Source organism: Cyanistes caeruleus, chromosome 4, assembly GCF_971803275.1.
Source record: "Cyanistes caeruleus chromosome 4, bCyaCae1.hap1.1, whole genome shotgun sequence".
NCBI lineage: Eukaryota > Metazoa > Chordata > Aves > Passeriformes > Paridae > Cyanistes > Cyanistes caeruleus.
The window spans coordinates 47,560,998-47,581,361 of record NC_141704.1 but is presented as its reverse complement, the minus strand read 5'-3'; the positions used below and the strand labels follow the sequence as shown (position 1 = coordinate 47,581,361).

General features: G+C 39.4%; 1 protein-coding gene across 1 annotated transcript; it reads left to right on the top strand.

Annotated features, from left to right (window-relative positions):
* On the top strand, positions 1–4,482 carry YEATS4 (YEATS domain containing 4). Its single transcript, XM_086884446.1, has 7 exons — positions 1–104; positions 205–324; positions 857–923; positions 1,014–1,108; positions 2,455–2,547; positions 2,625–2,712; positions 3,897–4,482. The coding sequence occupies exons 1-7, from the start codon at positions 54–56 to the stop codon at positions 4,064–4,066; spliced, it is 684 nt and encodes a 227-aa protein (XP_086740572.1). The 5' UTR covers positions 1–53; the 3' UTR covers positions 4,067–4,482.
* The last annotated feature ends 15,882 nt before the right edge of the window (positions 4,483–20,364 follow it).

The following is a 20,364-nucleotide window of genomic DNA, read 5'->3' as shown; positions in this document are numbered from 1 at the left end:
CCGGGCGGGGCGGGCGCGGGCGGCGGCGGCGGCGGGCGGCGCCCCCGGGCAATATGTTCAAGAGAATGGCAGAGTTCGGGCCTGACTCCGGCGGCAGGGTGAAGGTGCGGCCTCGGCGGCCGCCGGCGGGGCTCGGGCCGCGGGGGGCGGCGCGGCGGCGCCTCTCTGAACGCGGCGCGTCCGCTTGTGTTCCTTTTCTCTAAGGGCGTTACCATCGTGAAGCCGATCGTGTACGGGAACGTCGCGCGGTATTTTGGGAAGAAGAGAGAGGAGGACGGTCACACTCACCAGTGGACGGTGTACGTGAAGCCGTACCGGAACGAGGTAGGGCAGAGCCGCCTCCCTCGGTCCGGCTTCGGAACGGCGGTCTGGGAAAGCGGGGAATTGCCGTCGCTGGAAGCGTGCAAAATGCCTGTGGATGTGGCACTTGGCGTCCTGGCTCAGTGGTGGCCTTGGGTTAAGGGTCGGACTCCGCGGTGGTAGAGGTCTTTTCCAGCCCGGCAGCCCCGGGACTTGGGCGTTTGAAAAGCCGGGACTCGAGGAAAGGGCTGTAAGCACAGAGAACAGGCTGGTGGGTTCCCAAAAAGGAAAACCATGGGAAAGGCATGCTTCCATTTATGTTTTTTGGAGTCCTCTTTCCAGCTTAGGGAAAGACTGGAGAACATTCATGGGGACAAAATATGAACAGACTCACGTGCCAGAACTAATTTTTGGATTTACCGTTTTGCTTTCCTTCTGTGCTTAAAGTCAGAATAAATATTGTTTGAAATCAGAAGGAATGTAGGCATGTAGGATCGATGATTGAATAGTAGCTTGATGTGCTGAATAATCAGAAATAACAATGTTTCTGTTTTAGGACATGTCTGCATATGTGAAAAAAATTCAATTCAAGTTGCATGAAAGCTACGGTAATCCTTTAAGAGGTGGGTTTTACATTTGGGCAGTTGTTCCTAGAACTGGGCTTTTGTTGCAGCTTTATCGTGGGATTAACACTTCTATGTTGCCTATTGCAGTTGTTACCAAACCACCGTATGAAATCACCGAAACAGGCTGGGGTGAATTTGAAATAATCATTAAGATATTTTTCATTGATCCAAATGAAAGACCTGTAAGTACACTGAACTTTTAACAAAGCTTAAATATTTAATTATGGGGGTGCACAGCTCTAGGAAATTGCTGGTCAAAATAAGTCTCATTGGCTATGAAAGTTATGAAAGTGCGTTCTTGTAGAAAAGTGTTTTAAGGCTTGGTCACATATTACACCTTACCTGGGTTGAGCACATGCTGAGGATTTTTCTTCCACATAGCTTCTAAGTTCTAGGATATTTTGGTATTTTATTTTTTTTCTGTCTGATCAAAATCAGTCAAAAAGCAGCAGGGCTACTATGCTAGCATGAGTCTCTGCCTAAGAAGACCAAGTTAAAATAACTCTGTAGTTGAATAAAGTATTGGAATTAATTTCTTTGTTCCACTCCTGTGTTCCCCTGTGTACCTTGTATGTCTAAACCTTTATGCAGGTTCAGGTAGGAAACTTGATTATTTTAGGGAGAAAGTATTTTTATTTCAGGAAGGATTGAATTCTTTCTGTCGTATTAACGATCTTTTTTTTAATCCATTTTTTTGCTAAATGAGAGTGAAAATTAATTTTAATTTTTCTTGAATACATGGCAATTGGTAACAATGGCTTTTCTGGGCACAGTAGCATCTTGACTTACATTAATTCCGTTCACAGCTTGAGTAAGCTGTCCTAAAGTTGGTTGAGTGTTTTTGTTGTTTTTTTTTTTTTGCTGCTGTTCATGAAAGGCTGTTTAGGAGCCTGTACTTTCTTCCTTTCCAGGAATTAGCAAGGGGTGTCAGGTACTGCTCTGTTCCACCACTGCTCCTGGGCCTATTTGTGGAAGGGGAGAAACGTGGGCTGTGTGTGCCCTGCCCAGGCCATGGGCCAGGTGCTCAGTAACTCCTCAGGGCTGCACAGAGGGCTTCCAGTCCTCTCCCCACCCTGCCATTTGCAGTGCAGGGATGGAAGAGTATAAAGAGACATTTCAGTGGAAAGTGATTCACAGCCTCCCTGGTGCTTTGTTTTCTCAAGAATAGAGGATAAGGTCACAGAAAGCGCTTTCTAACTGATTAATTGAGAAAATCGGTTTGAATTAAATCACCCATTTGGAAATGTTTCAATAGAAGGTGGTATTAGTATATTTTGTATATTAGTCCTAAACCACTTTCCAAGACATTTTTCAAGTCTCAAGAGGTCTTTGGGTAGTTGGCATGTTTTAACAGTCAGTTAAATTTAAAGTAATTCTAGTGGAGTTATATGACACTTGTATTTACATTCCTAAAACATTTTAAAATCCTATAGTTATTTTGTAAGAATGAATACTACTTGTTGATATCTAGAACAAAGTTCCTATTTCCCTACAGATTTCAAGCTAATAAAATTCTGTCTTTGCATAGGTAACTTTATATCACTTGCTGAAGCTTTTTCAGTCGGATACCAATGCCATCCTGGGGAAGAAAACCGTAGTTTCTGAATTCTATGATGAAATGGTATGAACATTCTTAATGTAGTCCTCACTTTATTTTTAACAGTATTAGTGATACCATGTGTTTTTCTCCTTCATTAGATATTTCAAGATCCTACTGCAATGATGCAACAGCTGTTAACAACATCCCGTCAACTAACACTAGGTGCTTATAAACATGAAACAGAGTGTAAGTTGGACACTAAAATATTTTAATTTTAGAAATAACAATAGTTGGCTTTGCTTTTAGTGTGTTTTTTTATGAATTTGAAGCTCTTCTGAGTTAGGATTCCTATTTGCCGTGTGTTTGCTTGGCTGTGTGGTTGTGTGAGCTACTTGTATTTCTTGCCTTAGTTCAGCCAGTCTTGAGGTAGATTTTTGTTATTTTGTTGCATGTTACAGTTTTTGTTTAATAATATGATTCATAAAAACATCCAAATTCAAACTTTTTTAATTTAAAATTTTTGGCTATTTCTCCAGAGAGCAGGTAGAAACTTTCAGTGTGGTTTCTTTGTATAAATATTTCCTTAAAAGGTGCTAATGAAGCAGATAATATTTGGTACTGCTCACAGTCATGTAATGTATGGGATATGAGTGATCTCTGCAGCCTTCACAGACTTGCTGGTTTTACCTTCTTTGTCCTAAAACTTGTGCATAAAAAACCAGTAAAAAACAGGATATTTGATGTCATATATTCATAAAAGCATAACTGGAGCTTTCAGATCCCTAGAATTTACCTCCATTGAGACACAGAAAATGCTTACAGTACATGGAGGAGGAGCCACAGAATGATGGAGGCCTGAAAGGACCTCTGGATGCATCTTGACCCTGCCCTAGCAGGGTCACCTACAGCTGATTCTCCAGGACTGTGTCCAGATGGCTTCTCAATGTGTCCAAGGATAGGGATTCCACGACCTCCCTGGGCAGCCTGTGCCACCATTTGGTCACTTTACAGTCTCAGGGAACCTCCCATGTTTCAGTTTGTGCATGTGGCCTCATGTGCTGTCACTGGACATCACATATTCATAGTTCCCTGTAATTTCCCATGTATGTGCTGTCTTCATGTCAGGTTTTATTTTCCTCACCAATCTTGAAAACAACCTGTAGAAAATTATTTTATTAATTGTATAACTATCTGCAAAACTGATGGGCTGAATGAGGCTGCAAAACAAGATTTATTTTTTTTTTTAAATCCAGATTCTTATGTGGCTACCTTTTTGATTGCAACCATTGAATCTCTAAGGCTAACAGTAACAGACTTTTTTTTTTTTTAGGACACATGCTATCCAAATTACTGTTTAAATAAAAAAAAAAAAAAAAAAAAGCAAATTTCATGGTACTTAAAATGTATATTTTTCTTTATCACCACCACAGTTGCAGATCTTGAAGTGAAAACCAGGGAGAAGCTTGAAGCTGCCAAAAAGAAGACTAGTTTTGAAATTGCTGAGCTTAAAGAAAGACTAAAAGCAAGTCGTGAAACCATCAACTGTTTAAAGAATGAAATCAGAAAACTTGAGGAAGATGATCAGTCTAAAGATATGTGACAAGTGCTGGTTTGAGTGTGTACTGAAAATGGAAAGACTTCAGTCACGGAATTGTATGAGTTCTCTTCAGTTCTGTAACTGAGACTATGAGAATTTCACTGGCAAGCGATTGAAGTTTGTGGCAATCAACTCTATGAATGGAAGAAAAAAGAAAGAATGTATCCTTGTTTTATAGTTAAAATCTGTGGGTACTTAAGGATTTATTTCAAGTGGAAGTGGTCTTGAAGACCAGACTACTATTTCTTTGAAAACTGCATTTGAGTCATGTATGAAAACTTTGTATTAAGTCTTGTATTAGTTCAATGTGATTTTACAAAATGCTGGTGTTTACTTTTTTTACTTTTTTTTTTTTCTACTGATTGTTTAGAAATGCATCTTTAAAGCTAAAAATAAAATACGCAGTTTTTTATTTTAAAGTTTTTTGTTTCTGTCCAGCTGTGGGCTTCAAGAACCACTGTAAGTAGCATACAGCAATTTAAGGCAGAGGCTGAAATATAAAGGTATGCAAGTTGTTTAAGCCTGGTTACAGTGATTTTTGGCATGTCTCTCTTTTATCAGCACAGCGAAAACACTTTCTGAAAACAGGATTTTAAATAACTTGTATATCTACAGGTAAGACTTTCTATCCCCAAAGCTGCTTTAACACATATAAATGCATCAATGCTACAAACTATGCTCAGAAGCAGCAAATTATTCCAGTACTGTTTTGTAGAATTTTGTTTCATATTTGTACTGTACTACAGTCACTTCATCAAAGGTTATCTCTGCTCCTCTCAATCTTCACCTGCTCCAGCCTGGTGTCCCTCCCACAAGAAACAGTCTTCCATGAATTCCTCCAATGGGAGAGCATCTCATGGGCTACATTTCTTCACCAAGTGTGAAATCCCCCATGGGGTCACAAGTCCTGCCAGCAAACCTGCCCCAGTGTGGGCTCCTTTCCATGGGGACACAGGAGCCTGTCCAGTGCAGGATTCCCACGGGATCACAGTCTCCTTTTGGCATCCCTTTGCTCTGGTGTGTGGTCCTTCACAGGCTGCAGGTGGATCTCTGCTCCAGCACCTGGAACATCTCCTTCCTCACTGACCACGGTGTCTGCAGGGTTGTTCCTCACATATTCTCACTCCTATCTCCGTTCCTGTTCCCCCTGCCCAAGCAGTTTTTTCTTTTTCCCCTTTTTAAACCAGCAACCTGGTGGGCTCAGCCTTGGCCAGTGGCAGGTCCATCCTGGTGCCGTCTGGCATTGGCTCTGTTGGACACAAGGGAAGCTTCTGGCAGCTTCTCACAGAAGCCACCCCTTTAACCCCTGACTACCAAAACCTTGCCACATAATTCCTAAGTCACTAGCAAGTATTCTGAAAAATCAGTACATGATTTTTGTAGAGAGAATGAAGCACTCATTTCTTCATATGTGAAACAACTGATGATTGCTGGGCTTTTATATGGTTTGGGAAACTGAAGTGAAAGTTCCATCTCTCAATTTGTAGACTTAGGGTTTTCATTAAGAACAGCAACTTGGCATACTTGGTTTATGGTATTACAAATACACATAGGTTGAGGGACAGCTTGTACCACGGTGTCCACACAGATCCTAGCAATGCAGAATATCCAAATTTGTCAATTTTTGGCTGCCTAAGTGCTTTGGTTTCTTTATTCAGTAGCCAATTTCCTTTTAAGTAGCAGCTGGGGACGAATGCAGTTTTCAGAGCTGTGCACTGAGAATAAGATTTGCATGAGCCACAGTATATTGTGCATGCTGAAACAAAAATGGGAATGGAAAACAAAATTTTTGGTGTGGACAACATTATTATTTTCATATTTGTCAGTTAAAATAGTAGTAATGATGACCAGCCTAAATGGAATATTAGAGAGGTTCTGCAGGAGCTGTGACTAACATCAACAGGTCTGCTGAAACAGGCTTGGACAGACCAAAAATAATGGAGATGTTCCTTTTGAATCCAACTTTTTTTGTGGGAGCCTGAAATTTTTTTTTTGTTTACATCCAATAAACTGGCTAGTGTCCTAGGATACAGGAGCAATGGATCTTGGCTCCACTGCTAGTAGCCACCAGCATGCTAGACCACTTTGGAGTTTGTGGTCTTTTTCTCCTTAGTTTTTCTTTAAACTTTTTGTATTTTTTTTTCTTCTTCTTCTTTGCACTCTCTGCAAAGATCCTAGAAGAGTCATTAAGCTCCCTTCTTGATAAGAAAATAGTCCAAATCTGCTAATAACACAGCTGTCTGTGCTGAGTAGTCACTGTCAATAGACAAGAGGAAGAGCACCTTCTGCTTTACAAAGTTGCATGTTAGGATCTGTGTTTTCATTAGAAAACACTTTTTTGTGATGCTGGGAAAGCAACTGAGCCAGTGACTAAACTATTAGACAGTGACTAAGTTCTGGGAGGAGTTAATGACAATTCATCATAGACTCTGTCACAGAGTATCCTGAGTTGGATGGGACCCACAAGGATGGAGTCCAGCTCCTGGCCCTGCACAGGCCATTCCCAAGAGCTGCACGGATCTCAGCTAATTGAGAGGTTATGTTTGTTCCCATGTGCTCTGCAGTTAGAAGTTACTGATGCAAACACCTGAGAGCGTGTGTGTACACAGCAAATTTACAGTGAGTACTGACCTTCTAGGGCGTAGCATTTTTAAAGTTATTAGAACTGAAATGGTGTGGGGCACCTAAGAGCACAGTTGCATTTGATCTCCATTGTCTTGAAGAAAAAGACAAACCCAAATGCTACATTCTACTTAATTTTTAGCAGCCCTACGAAGATGCAATTCCAGAAAAAATGTTCCAAATGTTTGTGCTTGCCAGGGTGCAAATTTAAATGCTGTTTATATGGCTGAGACTGACCTTAGCCTGGATTCATCCTGAGTTATCACTGGGAAACACAGTTGTATTTAAATCTTGCTTTGCAAATGAGGAGGAAAAAAATCTCACTCTGCTATAGGTACAGTTTGATACCACTGAATTGCACAGTGATTTGTTCAGTTGCCTACACTAAAGCTTTAGCCACTGCTTGAAGTAACCCTTTTCTAGGTAAAGGTAAACATGGTTTATCTCAGTTTACATGCTTACTGTTACGAGTTTTACCAGTGAGCAATCAATATCAAGTAACTAGTAGTTAATGTCATTGCCACTTCCACTATAAAGACTTCGGCATTTTAAATGTTTTAGCTGAGACAAATCAATACTCACCACAGTAATTTCAGACAAAGGCTCATTACTCAGTACCCAGTATTACACATCACTAGTCCTTTTACCTAGCTCCATCTCAGTTCTTTCCTTTGGGTTTGGCACACTGTCAGGCTGTGAAGTACCATAATGCTGTTGCCCAGGATGTTTCTTACCAGAGGTGCCATTATCTGACAGGACGTGTAGATACAATTAAAGAATTTTTGTAGTCCATAGAGATGGAACTGGAAGCAACATTAAAGCACCATGTTCATTTTCTTTCTAGACAGAGGCTGGTAATAACACCAACCTTTTGCTGCTTATGCATTTCATCCATATAAAATACATCATCGTGTGTTTGCGTCTTAACGAGAATACAGATTTAAGAGCATCTCAGGTTGTTTTCAGACATGATGCTTTCCAAACACCAGGTGGCAGATATGTTCAAAATATTCCCCAGTCTGTACAGCAGCTTAAGTACTGAGATTTTGGCAGAGCTGTGATATCTTTGGTTGATCTCATTTGCTTTGAGGCTTGGTCATCTGATGATGACATGATGATGATATGAGAGCACCTGTGTTGGTTTCTGTAGAGGTGACCAAATTATCTCTTGCATGTTACAGAACTGTTCAGCAGCCTTGTCAACAAATCAAGCTGCCGTGGCAGGAAGCACAAAATAAAGCATGAATGTTTACAATTTTTCTTCATTTGGGAAGGGAAGGAACTTTCAAAATACAAATCTCTGGGGTTGTTTTTTCCCTTTTTCAGGCCAAGATTGTGACAATATGAGTGCACAAAACATAACTTAGGCACTCTACTGGACTGCGTACTTTGCTTGCACTCAGTTGCAGGTCCAAAATGGCAGGATTTTACACCAGTAATAGTAATTACTTTTTATAACGTAATGTTGATAAAATTAATAAACTTCTTTGACTACTTACTGCTTAATGAATACTACAAATGAACCTTTGGCTTCCAAGTGTGTTGGAACTTTTAATTTTCCTGCATACCACAGGGAAGAACAGTTTCACTTAAGAGGGGGAAGATCAGAGAATTAGGATGGTAGAAAAAAGTAGCAACAATGAGAAATTCATGTTATATATGTATATATATATATTTAGTTGGGATTTATTCACTTATGATACATTCATACTATTTCCATTTAAAAATGTTTTAAGGTAGCACATGAAGTTATGTAAGTTTCTAGTGGAACAGCCTTGCCAATGCAAATAGCTAATGCTCATCCAAAATTAAAATATATATCTTGATTTTCATAGGAAAATTCTCTTGAATGTCAGTGATTAGGCCACAAAAAGAACTTCATTAACATTGCAATATACAGTATTTGTCCTACTCTGCCCCTAATAATGACTGTATTTTTAAGGTCTTCGTTTGTTAAATGAGAAGTTGGCGTTTCTTGTTCCCACACTTGTGGAGAATTCTGTACTTTAGGACAGAAAACATATTTCATCTGACCTACTGCTGGTTTCTGCTTTGCAAATACTTTCACCTGAAGTGACCAATAGCTTTTTTTTCTTCTTAACGTCTTAATTCTGCAATGTTGGGCAAATCTCGCTTTTTTTTTCAGTCTGCAAACCAGCTTTTTTCAAATTGCACATTCTATTTAACCTCTGATCTAGAATGTTAATAAAATTTCTTTCTGTTTTTTAAAGTAAGAATTAATCCAGGTTTTGTTTTTTTTTTTTAATTGCTGTCCTGAGTAGACTGATAACTGTGTCCCACCTAAAGCTCCATTCAGGTCCCAAGTCACCTGAACCCTGAGTAGGTAAAAAGGAGAATGTTGAGAAGTTATGTTTGAGGAGCTTGCAATTAACTGTGGTGTTATTTCCTGGTTTCTTTATGGAAGTTTATGTAGTAGGTAAAGCATTTATTTTGTAAGCTAAACATTCCTGAGTGAAACTGAATCTGCATCGCACAGTTTTAGTTCTTCACCATGAGATCATGAGATCATGTCCCATGCTGCTGCCCACAGTGAGCTGTAGACAGTCAGCTCTGCAGGACTTCTCTAGGACTGGACAGGGAACAGGCAGGAAAAACTGTAATCTCGTGTTGTGATTAGGGCATTAGAGAAAACAAATTGAGTACTTTTTTTCAAGCTGAAAAAAAAGAACCATCTCTGGGGAGAGTTGCAGCCTTAGTAAATAAATATGTCTAAATTAGATGGAATTATTTTCCCGTTACCTTTGGAAGTTATAAAACTTTTTATGATTGTAGAATAAATATGTGTATATAGATGTAGGACAACTGGAACTGGTTTTTTTCCTTCTTGCTGCAGGTTAAATATGTTTACATGGTGAAGAAAGACACAGGACTAAACTAGAAAGACTGAACTCCAGCACCTACTACATAGTGTTTAGAATTACCAAAGCATCTGCTGCTTTGCAAAGCTTTGTGGTTGCTCTGAATCTTCTTTGTATAGTCCTTATCAGCAGCAGCCATCAGGTGCAGTGTTGGATGAAGATGGGCATTACCTTGGATCACGACAGAAAATCGTGCACCATGCCTGGCTGATTTGGTGTGGCTCAGCTGCCAGGCCTGCAAGTCACCAACCACAAGGCTGCTCCTCTTGGGCGTACAAGAGTACTGTGTACTCTTGGGGCATCTCATCCCTGGTTGGTCTGCTAGTCCTGCATCCTGACAGACTCACTTGATGTTATTTAATACTCAGGAGTCTACAGTTTCAAAAAGTGAACGCAGTCTAGCTGAATTTAAACGAAACTGTGTTGTGAGTTTTGCTCATTTTTTATTAGTAAGTAAGAAATGAGTCCTAGTCCTTGTGCATTTGCTGAGAATAAAGAAATGCATTTCTAGGGCTGTGAATTCTTTCCAGTACTCTTTTTCCCCTCAAGGATAAAAGACAGAAACAAAACCATTACTTTTTGGAACAGGCTGACACAATATGTGTATTTTAAAATGGAAAAGTAGTAAAACTCTTCATGGATTCATTGTCTGAAAATACTTTATTCATAGTTTAATCTGACCCCATATGGTACTAAGCATTTGTAATTGCTCTGCCTCTGTGTTTGGAGATGGAAATGCTCGGTACTTTACTAAATAAACCTGACCTCACATCCTTGTGAAGTGAGTGAATTTCAATCAGACCTCTGGTGAATGAAGGTAATAAATCAATAAATGAAGAAGCCACATTTTAATAGAAGAAGGGACATTTTAGTAATGTTTTTTATTTCATGATGGTTAAGACTTTTCAGCATTCCTTTACAAGTACTAAGCTAAGGCTTTTGGAAATCTGAAGATACCCTAGGCATAAATTTAAACAAACCACTTGTCAGTTTGTCACCTAGCCATTGCTAGGGTGCATACCCTCTTGTTGACTTTGCAGTAAAATTATTTTTTGCACTGTATTTTGCATGTTTTAAAAGTTTCGTCATTCTCCCCAGTTCTATGCTACAGCTATTTCACCACTCAATAAATACTAGACAAATGATCTGTAAGACAAAAAGCAGTGTAACTTGGTTTTGCTGCTGCTGTAACTTCCTGAGCTTTATCTGTAGAGTGCTAGCTTCAATCCTACTTAAATCTAGAGACAGTTTGTGTGACAGCTCTGGATACACGGTGATCATCACATAGCTGTGCACACTCAAGCATGTTGAACTTGGTTAGCAGCCATTATATACCTGCATCACTTCTCTGTGGCCTTGTGCAAAAATACCCCTAAGAAACCAAAGCACTGTGGCTGAACCTCTGTCCTAGTATCCCTGATACAAAAAATAAAGTTTGCTGCTCTGCTGTATTTTAATGGTAATAGTGTTTTGTAAATGCCATGTAATGCTAAATCATTGATGTTTCACATCAGGTGCTTGTTATCATTGCAGCTTTGGTTGGAATTTCTGTCTAAAAAACTCCCACCACCACATAAATTAACTCAGTTATTTGGGTTCATCCTGATCTTTTTACTGCTCCATAGTCATAGGAGCAGTAGTCCAGGTTTTTTGAGGACTGACTGTGGTTTACTCTACTGGGGTTAGAATTGCATCCAAACTAACTTCAGTGAAGACACTTTGTAATTGCGAAGCAGAACTGGATTTGAAATAACATTCTCATGATCAAAGATTCCAAGAAGCTTTTGTAGTAATTGGAGAATAACAACTGTATAAAATATGTTTGCTTCTCATATTTAAATGAAGCATAAAGATAAAATGCATGAGAGGCATATTAAATGAACACACAGATACTTTATCTGATAAGACCAAAGCAATTGGAGTGGGATTTTAATTTAGGCATTTGACTGACTTTGTGAAAAAAGAAATGTTTTTGAAGTAATGCTGGCCTTGTTCCACAATATCTGAAAGGTTCAGTCAGTTGTGGATTGCTCCACTGGGCTGTTCCCTTCACTGATGATATATTATTATTTATATTGTATCCTGAGAACACTGTGTATGTAAAACGCACAGGCAGAGTTCCAGGCCTGAAGGCCTGCGATCTGAATGGGCAATATAGGATGGGTGGTGTAATAAATTGCAGTTTTTTACTCCAACTGTAAGCAATGTCTTTCAGCTCTAAAATTATAACCTTCATCCACTTTGATCTGAAGAAGCATTCAGTACAGTTCTCATCCTGTGGCAACACAACTCAGTCTGACTATAGTGGGTAAGAGAAGCAACTGCTGTCTAGGAATTCACCGTCTTTAACAAATCAGACTTATTTAAAAAAAAAAGTAGTGTTCCAGGAAGTTACTTGCATGAAAAACATTGTCATGGTTTTAAAAAAGGAGAGATGGAAAAGACTTGAGCAAAAATATCTGAAAATCTGCCATTTGTAGCAAACAGGCTGTTTGACGGTTGAAGTGGGTACATGTGTGGTACAGAATTAAGCAGCCTTGAGAAAAAAACAAACTTAAGAACAAAAACTCTAAGTATTTTGCTTCATACTTTGACAAAATAATCCTGTACCCATCAATTTTGAAAGCAGAACAAAAAACCCAAATACTTCAGGCTGCTTCACAGAGGTCTGCACTGACAAGTGCATCATTCAAAACCAGCATATGCAGTCTACCCTGAGCTCTGACACAAACAGCAACTAATTGAACATCTCAGGAAAGGCCAAGAGTTTGGGAGAGAGAAAAGAGAGAGGGAAAAGCCCATCAAAGATCATCTATGATCCACAGTTACCAGTTTGGCTCTCCTGATTTAAAGAAGCTTTCTGCTTTCATGAGGGGCACAAGTTTTCTTGGCAGTGCAATGAATTTCTTCAAGAGACAGGCTCATAAACTTCACCTTTTCTCACTTCACCTTGAAGGTCTGTTTCTTTGGGGTTCTTTAATGTAAACACAAGACTTTTTTTTTAAAAAATGCTTCATTAGAACAAAAACTGTTCTGCTATCTTTCCCTCCTCCTGCAAGCAGTGAAGCAGTGGGGAATAACAAAGACAATTGGGCAAATCTCTATTAATAGTTAGTCCTACCTCAACCAAACTGCTTCAGGAAAAATCTTATGAGCAAGACTTCCTTGGTCTCCATCCGTTAGACTCTTCTTCATACTTGTTTCTGCATGAGGGAATAATGTTGGTATATATTTTGATTTTGTCCCTAAATTGCCTTAAAATGCAAGCTATTATATGCTACTGAAAGGGAAATCTAATTATTTCTGCTTGAAATAATTATTGCTTAAAATATCATTATGTTAACAACTCTGCTTTTATTTCCCTTGTTTAAGGCAATTATGTAGTTTGTTTCTACCAGCTTATGTGTGAACCCAGGCAGTCCCAAAAGTGAGAAATAATATGCTGGCTGCAAAATGAGGCAGTGTATAAACAGCTTTACATTCCATTACCAATAAGTCTGCTTTGCCACAAGTCACCTTTTCTTCTTCTATGCCTCTTCTGAGGGAACATGCCTGAAGTTGTTTCCACGGACTTTTACATTGGCTGTCTCAGCTTTAACTATAAAAGTTATTTTTTTCAAGGGCTTTGAGTGGTTCATCACTTTGGATGGCCCATGACCTTCACTTGGTGGTTTCTGCCCACATGTTAATCAGGTTCTTTTTTTCCTAAAGGAGCCCACTCCTTATATGATGGGGAGAAAGGAAAAAATCCCTGGCATTTATGCTTTTCTTCTCTTAAAACATCAGGGTATGATCAGTACTTCAGCAACAGCTTCATAAACCGAGCCCTTCCCTAAGCAGGGGTGAGAACCTTCCAGGGAAGGGGAGGTGATATCTTCCAGAGTATCCAATTTTCACCTGTCTGTATAAATCACAACACTTAGTTATCTACTTATGTCCAGATGTGATTTTGGAGTCTGGGACAATGACACATGAATGAAGGAGAGTGAAGCCTGCTCTACCAGTGTTCAGAACAGCTGACCTTGCACTTCCTCTGACCACTGCTTTCACTAACAAATTATGATTAAGAGGCAGAAGCGTAATCCTGCCAGTGTGCGCTTGAGTTCCCTCTGCAGATTTGCTGCTGAGTAGGCAGAATTGTTTTGGAAGACAGAGAATGTGTTTTATTGTTTCTCAACATGATAATTTGACTTCTTCAGAGAAGCTTTTATGTTTTTCCTGAAGTACTATCCATCCCAGAGAAACTGCTTATCACTGTGAGTCCAGTTTATGTCTCTATTTATCTAAAAGTTAATTTGAAGTAATGTATTTTATTTTTTTCCTACTCCAGATAGGAAAAACACAGGATTAAAACAAACACCATTATATTGGATTTTGCTAAATCAGTTCTATCACTGCTAGGAGAAAAAAATTCAGGTTGCAACTTTGAATGTTCCTTTAAACTTCTTCCTGAGCATACCAAAGGGCAATTTTCTAGGAAAAGCCATGGTATCACTCTCATTGCACAGGACATTCTAATTTGTGTGTAAGAAAAAGGAATTTCAGAAAGGCAGACACACAACTCTGGTATGTAATGTAAATTAGAAGTTAACATGAAGAGTCTTCCAAACACAGTTAAATTATTCTGCCAACCTTAGTGTCCCTTAGCTATGCAAATGACCAAGTAGATCAGCAATTATCTGCCTGTGACAATGCAGGTCTTTCCACTACAGCTAAGGATATCTTTCTGAGAAGGTACCTGCTGCCCCTAAAGGCACCAGGTTGCCTGAGGTTCATTTCAACAATTTTTGAACATGAAAAAAGTTTATTTAAATGTAGTCCTGGAACCTGAAATGCTTCATTCACCCACCCATGAAAAGCTGCTTGTAAGCTGATGCAAAATACATACAGTAAAAGTTATCCTAGTAAAAGTTTCATCAGTTTGCCAGTTTTCTTCCCTCACTGTCTCAGATACTACATGTTGCCATGTTATCACCAGACTTTCTGCTACTGCCCTGCATTTACTGATTGGAAACCATAGCAGGACATATTCTTGTAACAAATCAGACCCAAGGAGAAAGTTCTGTTTTCTCTCTAGTAGTCACCATTCATAACTTAAACACTGTGAAAAGACTGAAAAAAAACATTGATTGATTCAAAAAATTAAAAATTAATGCCTTAATTTTTGACCAAAGGCAAAATCTTCACACACTGGTGCTTAATCATACTCTGCATCAAGTACAAGCATGCAGTTTTCCATACAAATTCCATAAGGTGTTTAATCTGCTATTGCAAAAATACTTATTTGCATACAATCACACCCTGCTGTGGTTTTAAATGTTTTCTGAGAATACATTTGGAGACTATTATCTTAACCTCACTGCCTTTCTACCCACATACAGACTAACAGACATGCAAACCCTTTAATTTCTATTCAGGCCTGACTAATTAAGTTGAAGCACATTTGTTCTTTAAAACTATAGGACTCAGCTTATTCTGTAAGTGTTGCTGATGAATACACAGTTGTTAAGTTGCTGAGCTGTGGCAGGATCTTCAGCTTACAAATAAAAGTTCTTATTACAGGAGAAAAGAGTGATGGGCAGTTTTGGGTGTTACTGTAGTCTGAATTGTTTGTTCATGCCACACTTGCCAGGTGTTGAACAGAAGCAGTCAGCCACAAACAGCATTATCTTACCTTTCAAAGGTCTTAACCCAAGTACTAAGAAGCACTGACCCTAGTTAGACATATCAGGGTGAAGAACATCTTTTCACTGACTTTTGTGTTGGAGACAGGTTTGATCCAGATGCAGAGAATACATACCTATACAAACACATCATGTGACATGGCAGCACATGCTATGCCAGGTTAACTCTTGCCCATCGTTCAGCATCTGACAAATGAATTGTGTCATTTGTTTAAAGAAGACATTGGAAGTAAAAAACCAAAATCCTTAAGAATGGACAACCGTACCACTTACTGACTCCTGCTGTAGCTGCACTCTGACAATCAACTCCTCTTCTTGACATTTTACGAAGTATTTTAATACTTTGTCAAGCCTCTAGGCAGAAGTTCTTGTCAGCCACTAGCTGACTCTTGTTTTGTTTATGCCAAATCCAAAGGGTCTTAGCCCCACAATGTTCTTGAATTGAGTTTTAATATGTAGTTGTTAACCTGCAGAAAATATATTCCACTTCTGTCATGAATATGCCATCTAAAATAACGTATAATCAGGGCACAAGCACGTGGTAAGAACCCATCCTAAGAAGCCAGAAGCCATAGGTTGCAATGGGCCTCTGGAGGCCACTTAGGACAGGCCACTGCTCAAAGTGGGGCCAGTCAGCCCAGATTGCTCAGGGACATGTCTAGTCAGCCTCTGGGTATCTCCCTGGAAGGAGGTCACATGCCTCTCTCGGCAGCTTCGTATGATATTTGACCATCTTCATGACAGAGAGAGACAGAGAGATAGAGAGACTGAAAGACACAAAGAGAGCAATAAAGAGAAAGAAATAGATCTCTGAATCTAAGCACAACTTAGTAGGACATGTCCATTCCCTCCCAGTTTATCACTGTGCACCTCTAAGAAGAATCTGGCACATTTTTCCATGTGGGCAGCAGCAGTAAGTTCTTCCTGTAGCTGCCTCCTTAAGGCAATGCACCATTTTTCCAGCCCCCTGACCATCTCGGTGTCTCTGTCCTATATTAGCTGCCAAATGGCCATACTGCATCAGACAGTATCCCTAGACACAAGTATCCCTAACCTGCTTCTGGACTTAATGATCAGGACTAAACAGCCAAGAATAGAAAGAACAGGTCATGTGAAGCACAACCTTTTACAATATATATTCAGCTTTTTGTAAATCATTGGCTAGGGAAAACCAGAACCAAAGGCCACTGTATTCCATTCCATTTACTAGGTGCTAATGCAATGCTTTGCTTTTATTTCCTTTATTGGTTTTGCCTGCATTACTTTACAGTTAGGAACCAAATTTCTACTTCTAGTCTAACACCCATGCTGTTCAGCAGGAGATCCTTTTGAAGCTCCACGCTGTCAGCTTCTTAGTGCACTAGTGCACAGGATTTTGCATCAGCAGCAAACCGTGCTGCTGCTTTTACTCAAGTCTCTTTCCAAGACCATTTCTGAGTATGCTAACTAGCGCAGGTCCCAGCATGAATCCCTGTGGGAGTCCAATCTACTCTCCCACACTGTAAAAAATGACTATTTATTGCTACCTTGTTAACTCTTCCCTTTCAGTAGTTACTAATTCAAGAAGAGACTTCTTTCCTAGCCTGTGACAGCTAGTACTCTTCAGTAGCGCTGAGAGACTGTGCCAGAGGCTCTTTTGAAATCACTACAATGAATGGATCACCCTGGTTTATCAGTTTGTTGATTTCGTCAAAGAACTTCATAATTATGACAAAGCTCCTCTATCTACAAAAACCCATGTTGATTTTTCCACAGTGTGATGTATTTGTCTGTATGCTAAAGCCTCACCCCACCTCTCTGTCACTGGTTAGCTTCTGTGACCTGAGACAGGTCTTGCTGACTATTCCAACAAGAGGGCTCAGATGCTGAATACCTATGTTCCTTAAATCTGAAATTACTGTCTCAAAAACTCTCACTCAGCTGTTTTCCAGCTATTTCCTGTGCTTACATTCAACAAATTCTTTCTTCAGTGATGTTCCCAGAACATGTCTGACCACTTTCACATGTACCTCCCAGCAAGCTAATTCTACTCCTAAAAGTCCAGCCCAGATGATCAATAAACAGTTTCAGTGGATTGATTTCAGAGCCTAAGGAAGCTGTAATAACTTTATGATGGCTGTAGCACACTCTGAGTATGTGCAAAATACTAATTTGTAAGTTCACAGATTGAGGATGAAATGAAATCCATGTCCCCTACAAGCAAATTTCAGCCTTTCTAATCACTGAACTACAGGAAAATGACAGGATGGCTTGCTTCTCCTAGCCTTGAATATGCAAATTCTGCATAAAAGGTGTCTAGCAAAAAAAAGTTCACTGACATTAACTGCAAGTGGAGCAAGCAGCTCCTCACAACTCTGTTATTTTGAGGATTTTGAAGGACGTACTTTTAAGTTTTGCATCTGTACTTGCCTGCCTGTTCTGCCTCTGCACTGAAACACTTGCTGTGTTGGCAAAACGGAGTATTTGTCAGTGTCCTGGTTATGAACTCGCAGTGTGGGCTTAATTGAACATTCCTAAATTAGCACTGTCATGGCTGAGTCAAAGGTGCACAGTCCACCCACAAGTTTTCCAGTAGCAGTTACAATATTAGCTCATGGAACACCACTGGCACAACTGACACAAGCCCAGCATCTGTCAAGATTATTTAGCACTATTCTCCAGTCACTGTGACTTCAGTCACATAAATGTCATTTCACAGTGAAAAGTTTAGCCAGCATCTTTTTCAGAGTGGATCCCAAGTGATCCTGTTTGTCTACTTGCTTCCATCACATACCACATAGGAAAACTGGACAGAATTTGCTTCCCTGTAAGCAAAATTAAATTCTATTGCTTCCCTTGCAAAAGAAGCATAGACATAATTCCACTAACTCTAATGAAGTATCAACTAACAGAATGACAAATGCCCTAAAAATATCTAAGTATTTACTCACTAAATGAATAAGGCAAAGGGCACTTGCTGCACGCAGATTTAAAATAACCATTTCCTCCTGTGAGAGGCCTCCATTCTGTGCTCCAGAAGGCACAAAATTGAAAAATGCTATATGATAGGCAACCTTATTCTATCATACTTGGTGCCCACAAGGAAGTAAAAACCACAGCTGTACAAGTTGACTAATTTTTAAGTCTGCCTTTGTGATGGTGTTCTTTGGAAACTGTTTTGTACTTAGCACACAGTCAAGTGTACACAGTTCTGAGGCCCTTAATTAGATTTATATCCTGCTTGTTTATTACAGGCATAATAACCTGGAAACAGAAATGTGTACATTCAACAAACTGATGGTTCTCCAGGGAAACAATCACCAAGAAGTTACAGGAACTGCATATGCATTTCCATATTTCATATAGGAAAATGAAACCAGTTCAGTTTGGTTACACAGAACATTAACTTGTGAGGAGAACTGAGTTAGTGTGTATACCTGTGAGGCCCAAAAAATAGCTTCACTTACAGTGATGTTTTTCAGGCTTTCAATATTCAAATGATAAAGGACCAAACATCTAGCACCTCTAAGAACAAACTATATAATAGCTCAGACAGCAAGCACAGACTAAAATGAGGTCAGAGGAGATATGTAAGTTTAAAATGACATTTTTGCGACTTGTATTATCTTTAAAAGTCTACTGACCAGCTGTCACAACTACCCTGTCCTTCATAGAACTCATGGATCCTTTTACCTTGTCAACAGTTTATTTGTACAAGGACAAGACAATTTATAAAACTGAGGAAAACCAAACTATAATACAAATAACCACTAGAAGAATTCCTGAATGACCAGGTCTGCTCCACTTTTCCCTGTAAGAGCAGAAAGTTTGTCATATTCCAGCAGTCATTTCAGGAAAAAATTCACTATGTAAATTAAAATGTCCAGCTGCAAGACACCTTTATTTACTATTGGATTTATTATTTCTTTTTCACTTTTAAGTGAAATCACAACTGTCTTAGGTTGCAATGCAAGATGTAATCAAAAGTATGTATTCTATTACCATCTGTCTAAACCAGATGCGGCAGTCAGTGTTCTTTATCTCTTCCATGACCCATCCCTCATAACTCCAGGGGGATATCTTCTGTTAATGGGCTAGCTGTTAAAACCAGGTGTGGCAGTGTTCTTTATCTCTTCCAGAACCCATCCTCCCTCCAGGATGATATCTTCTGCTAATGGGCCATTGAATCTCACTGCATGGCTGATAAAATTACATCATCCCGTTGTGAGATGCTCCACCCAGGGGGAGGAGCCAAGCATTCCTACCTGGATACAATCTGAGACTTGGAACATCACAGACAGCCTTTTTCCACTGTATTCCCAGAGGAAAACCAGACTGCTTTACATCACCACTGGACCTTCAGAGGAAAACTACACCCTTCTACAGGACCATTGCTTCAGCAGAACCACATCTGTCACTGCAGGAGGACTGCAGCCACCATTTAATTGGACTGTTATCAACACCCTGGCCAACAGGGTGTCAGGTTGTACTATGACTCTGTCAGTGTTTTTGTACTACTGCATTTTATTTTAATTTTCCTATTAAGTTGTAGGGTTTTTAAATTATTATTTATATATACTAATAAAGAACTGTTATTCCCACTCACATTTTTTACCTGAGAGACCTTTTATTTCAAAATTATAATAATTTAGAAAGAGGAGGTTTATATTTCCCATTTCAAAAAAAAGCTCTTGCCTTCCTTAGCAGACATCTACCTTTTCAAACCAAAACAACAACTAAAGACAATATTCAATGAAGCAGTAAACTACTGGTTTAAACCAGGTCAACCTTGCACTTCCTTCTGAAAAAAACCCAAACTATTAACTGTACTGTGGAGGTGTGCATTCATAAGAAGGGCAGGATCTGGCCATAAGTAGGTGCTGTATGGCACTTACTGTATGCAGGGGGTTTGTTTGGTTGTGAAAACAAAAATTTCTTGATGTGATGTACAAAGGGTTATTCTACTTAACATGCCACACATGAGGGGATGCAGAATATGATGTGGCTGGAATTATTCTGTTCAGCTAGCACACTAAGTCTGACTCTCTCTAAATTTGTTTCCCAGCTTCTGAAATGTTGTCATAGTCTGAACGGGTTTTTCTTTTTGGAAAAAAGAAAATTTTTGGAAAATGTGAGT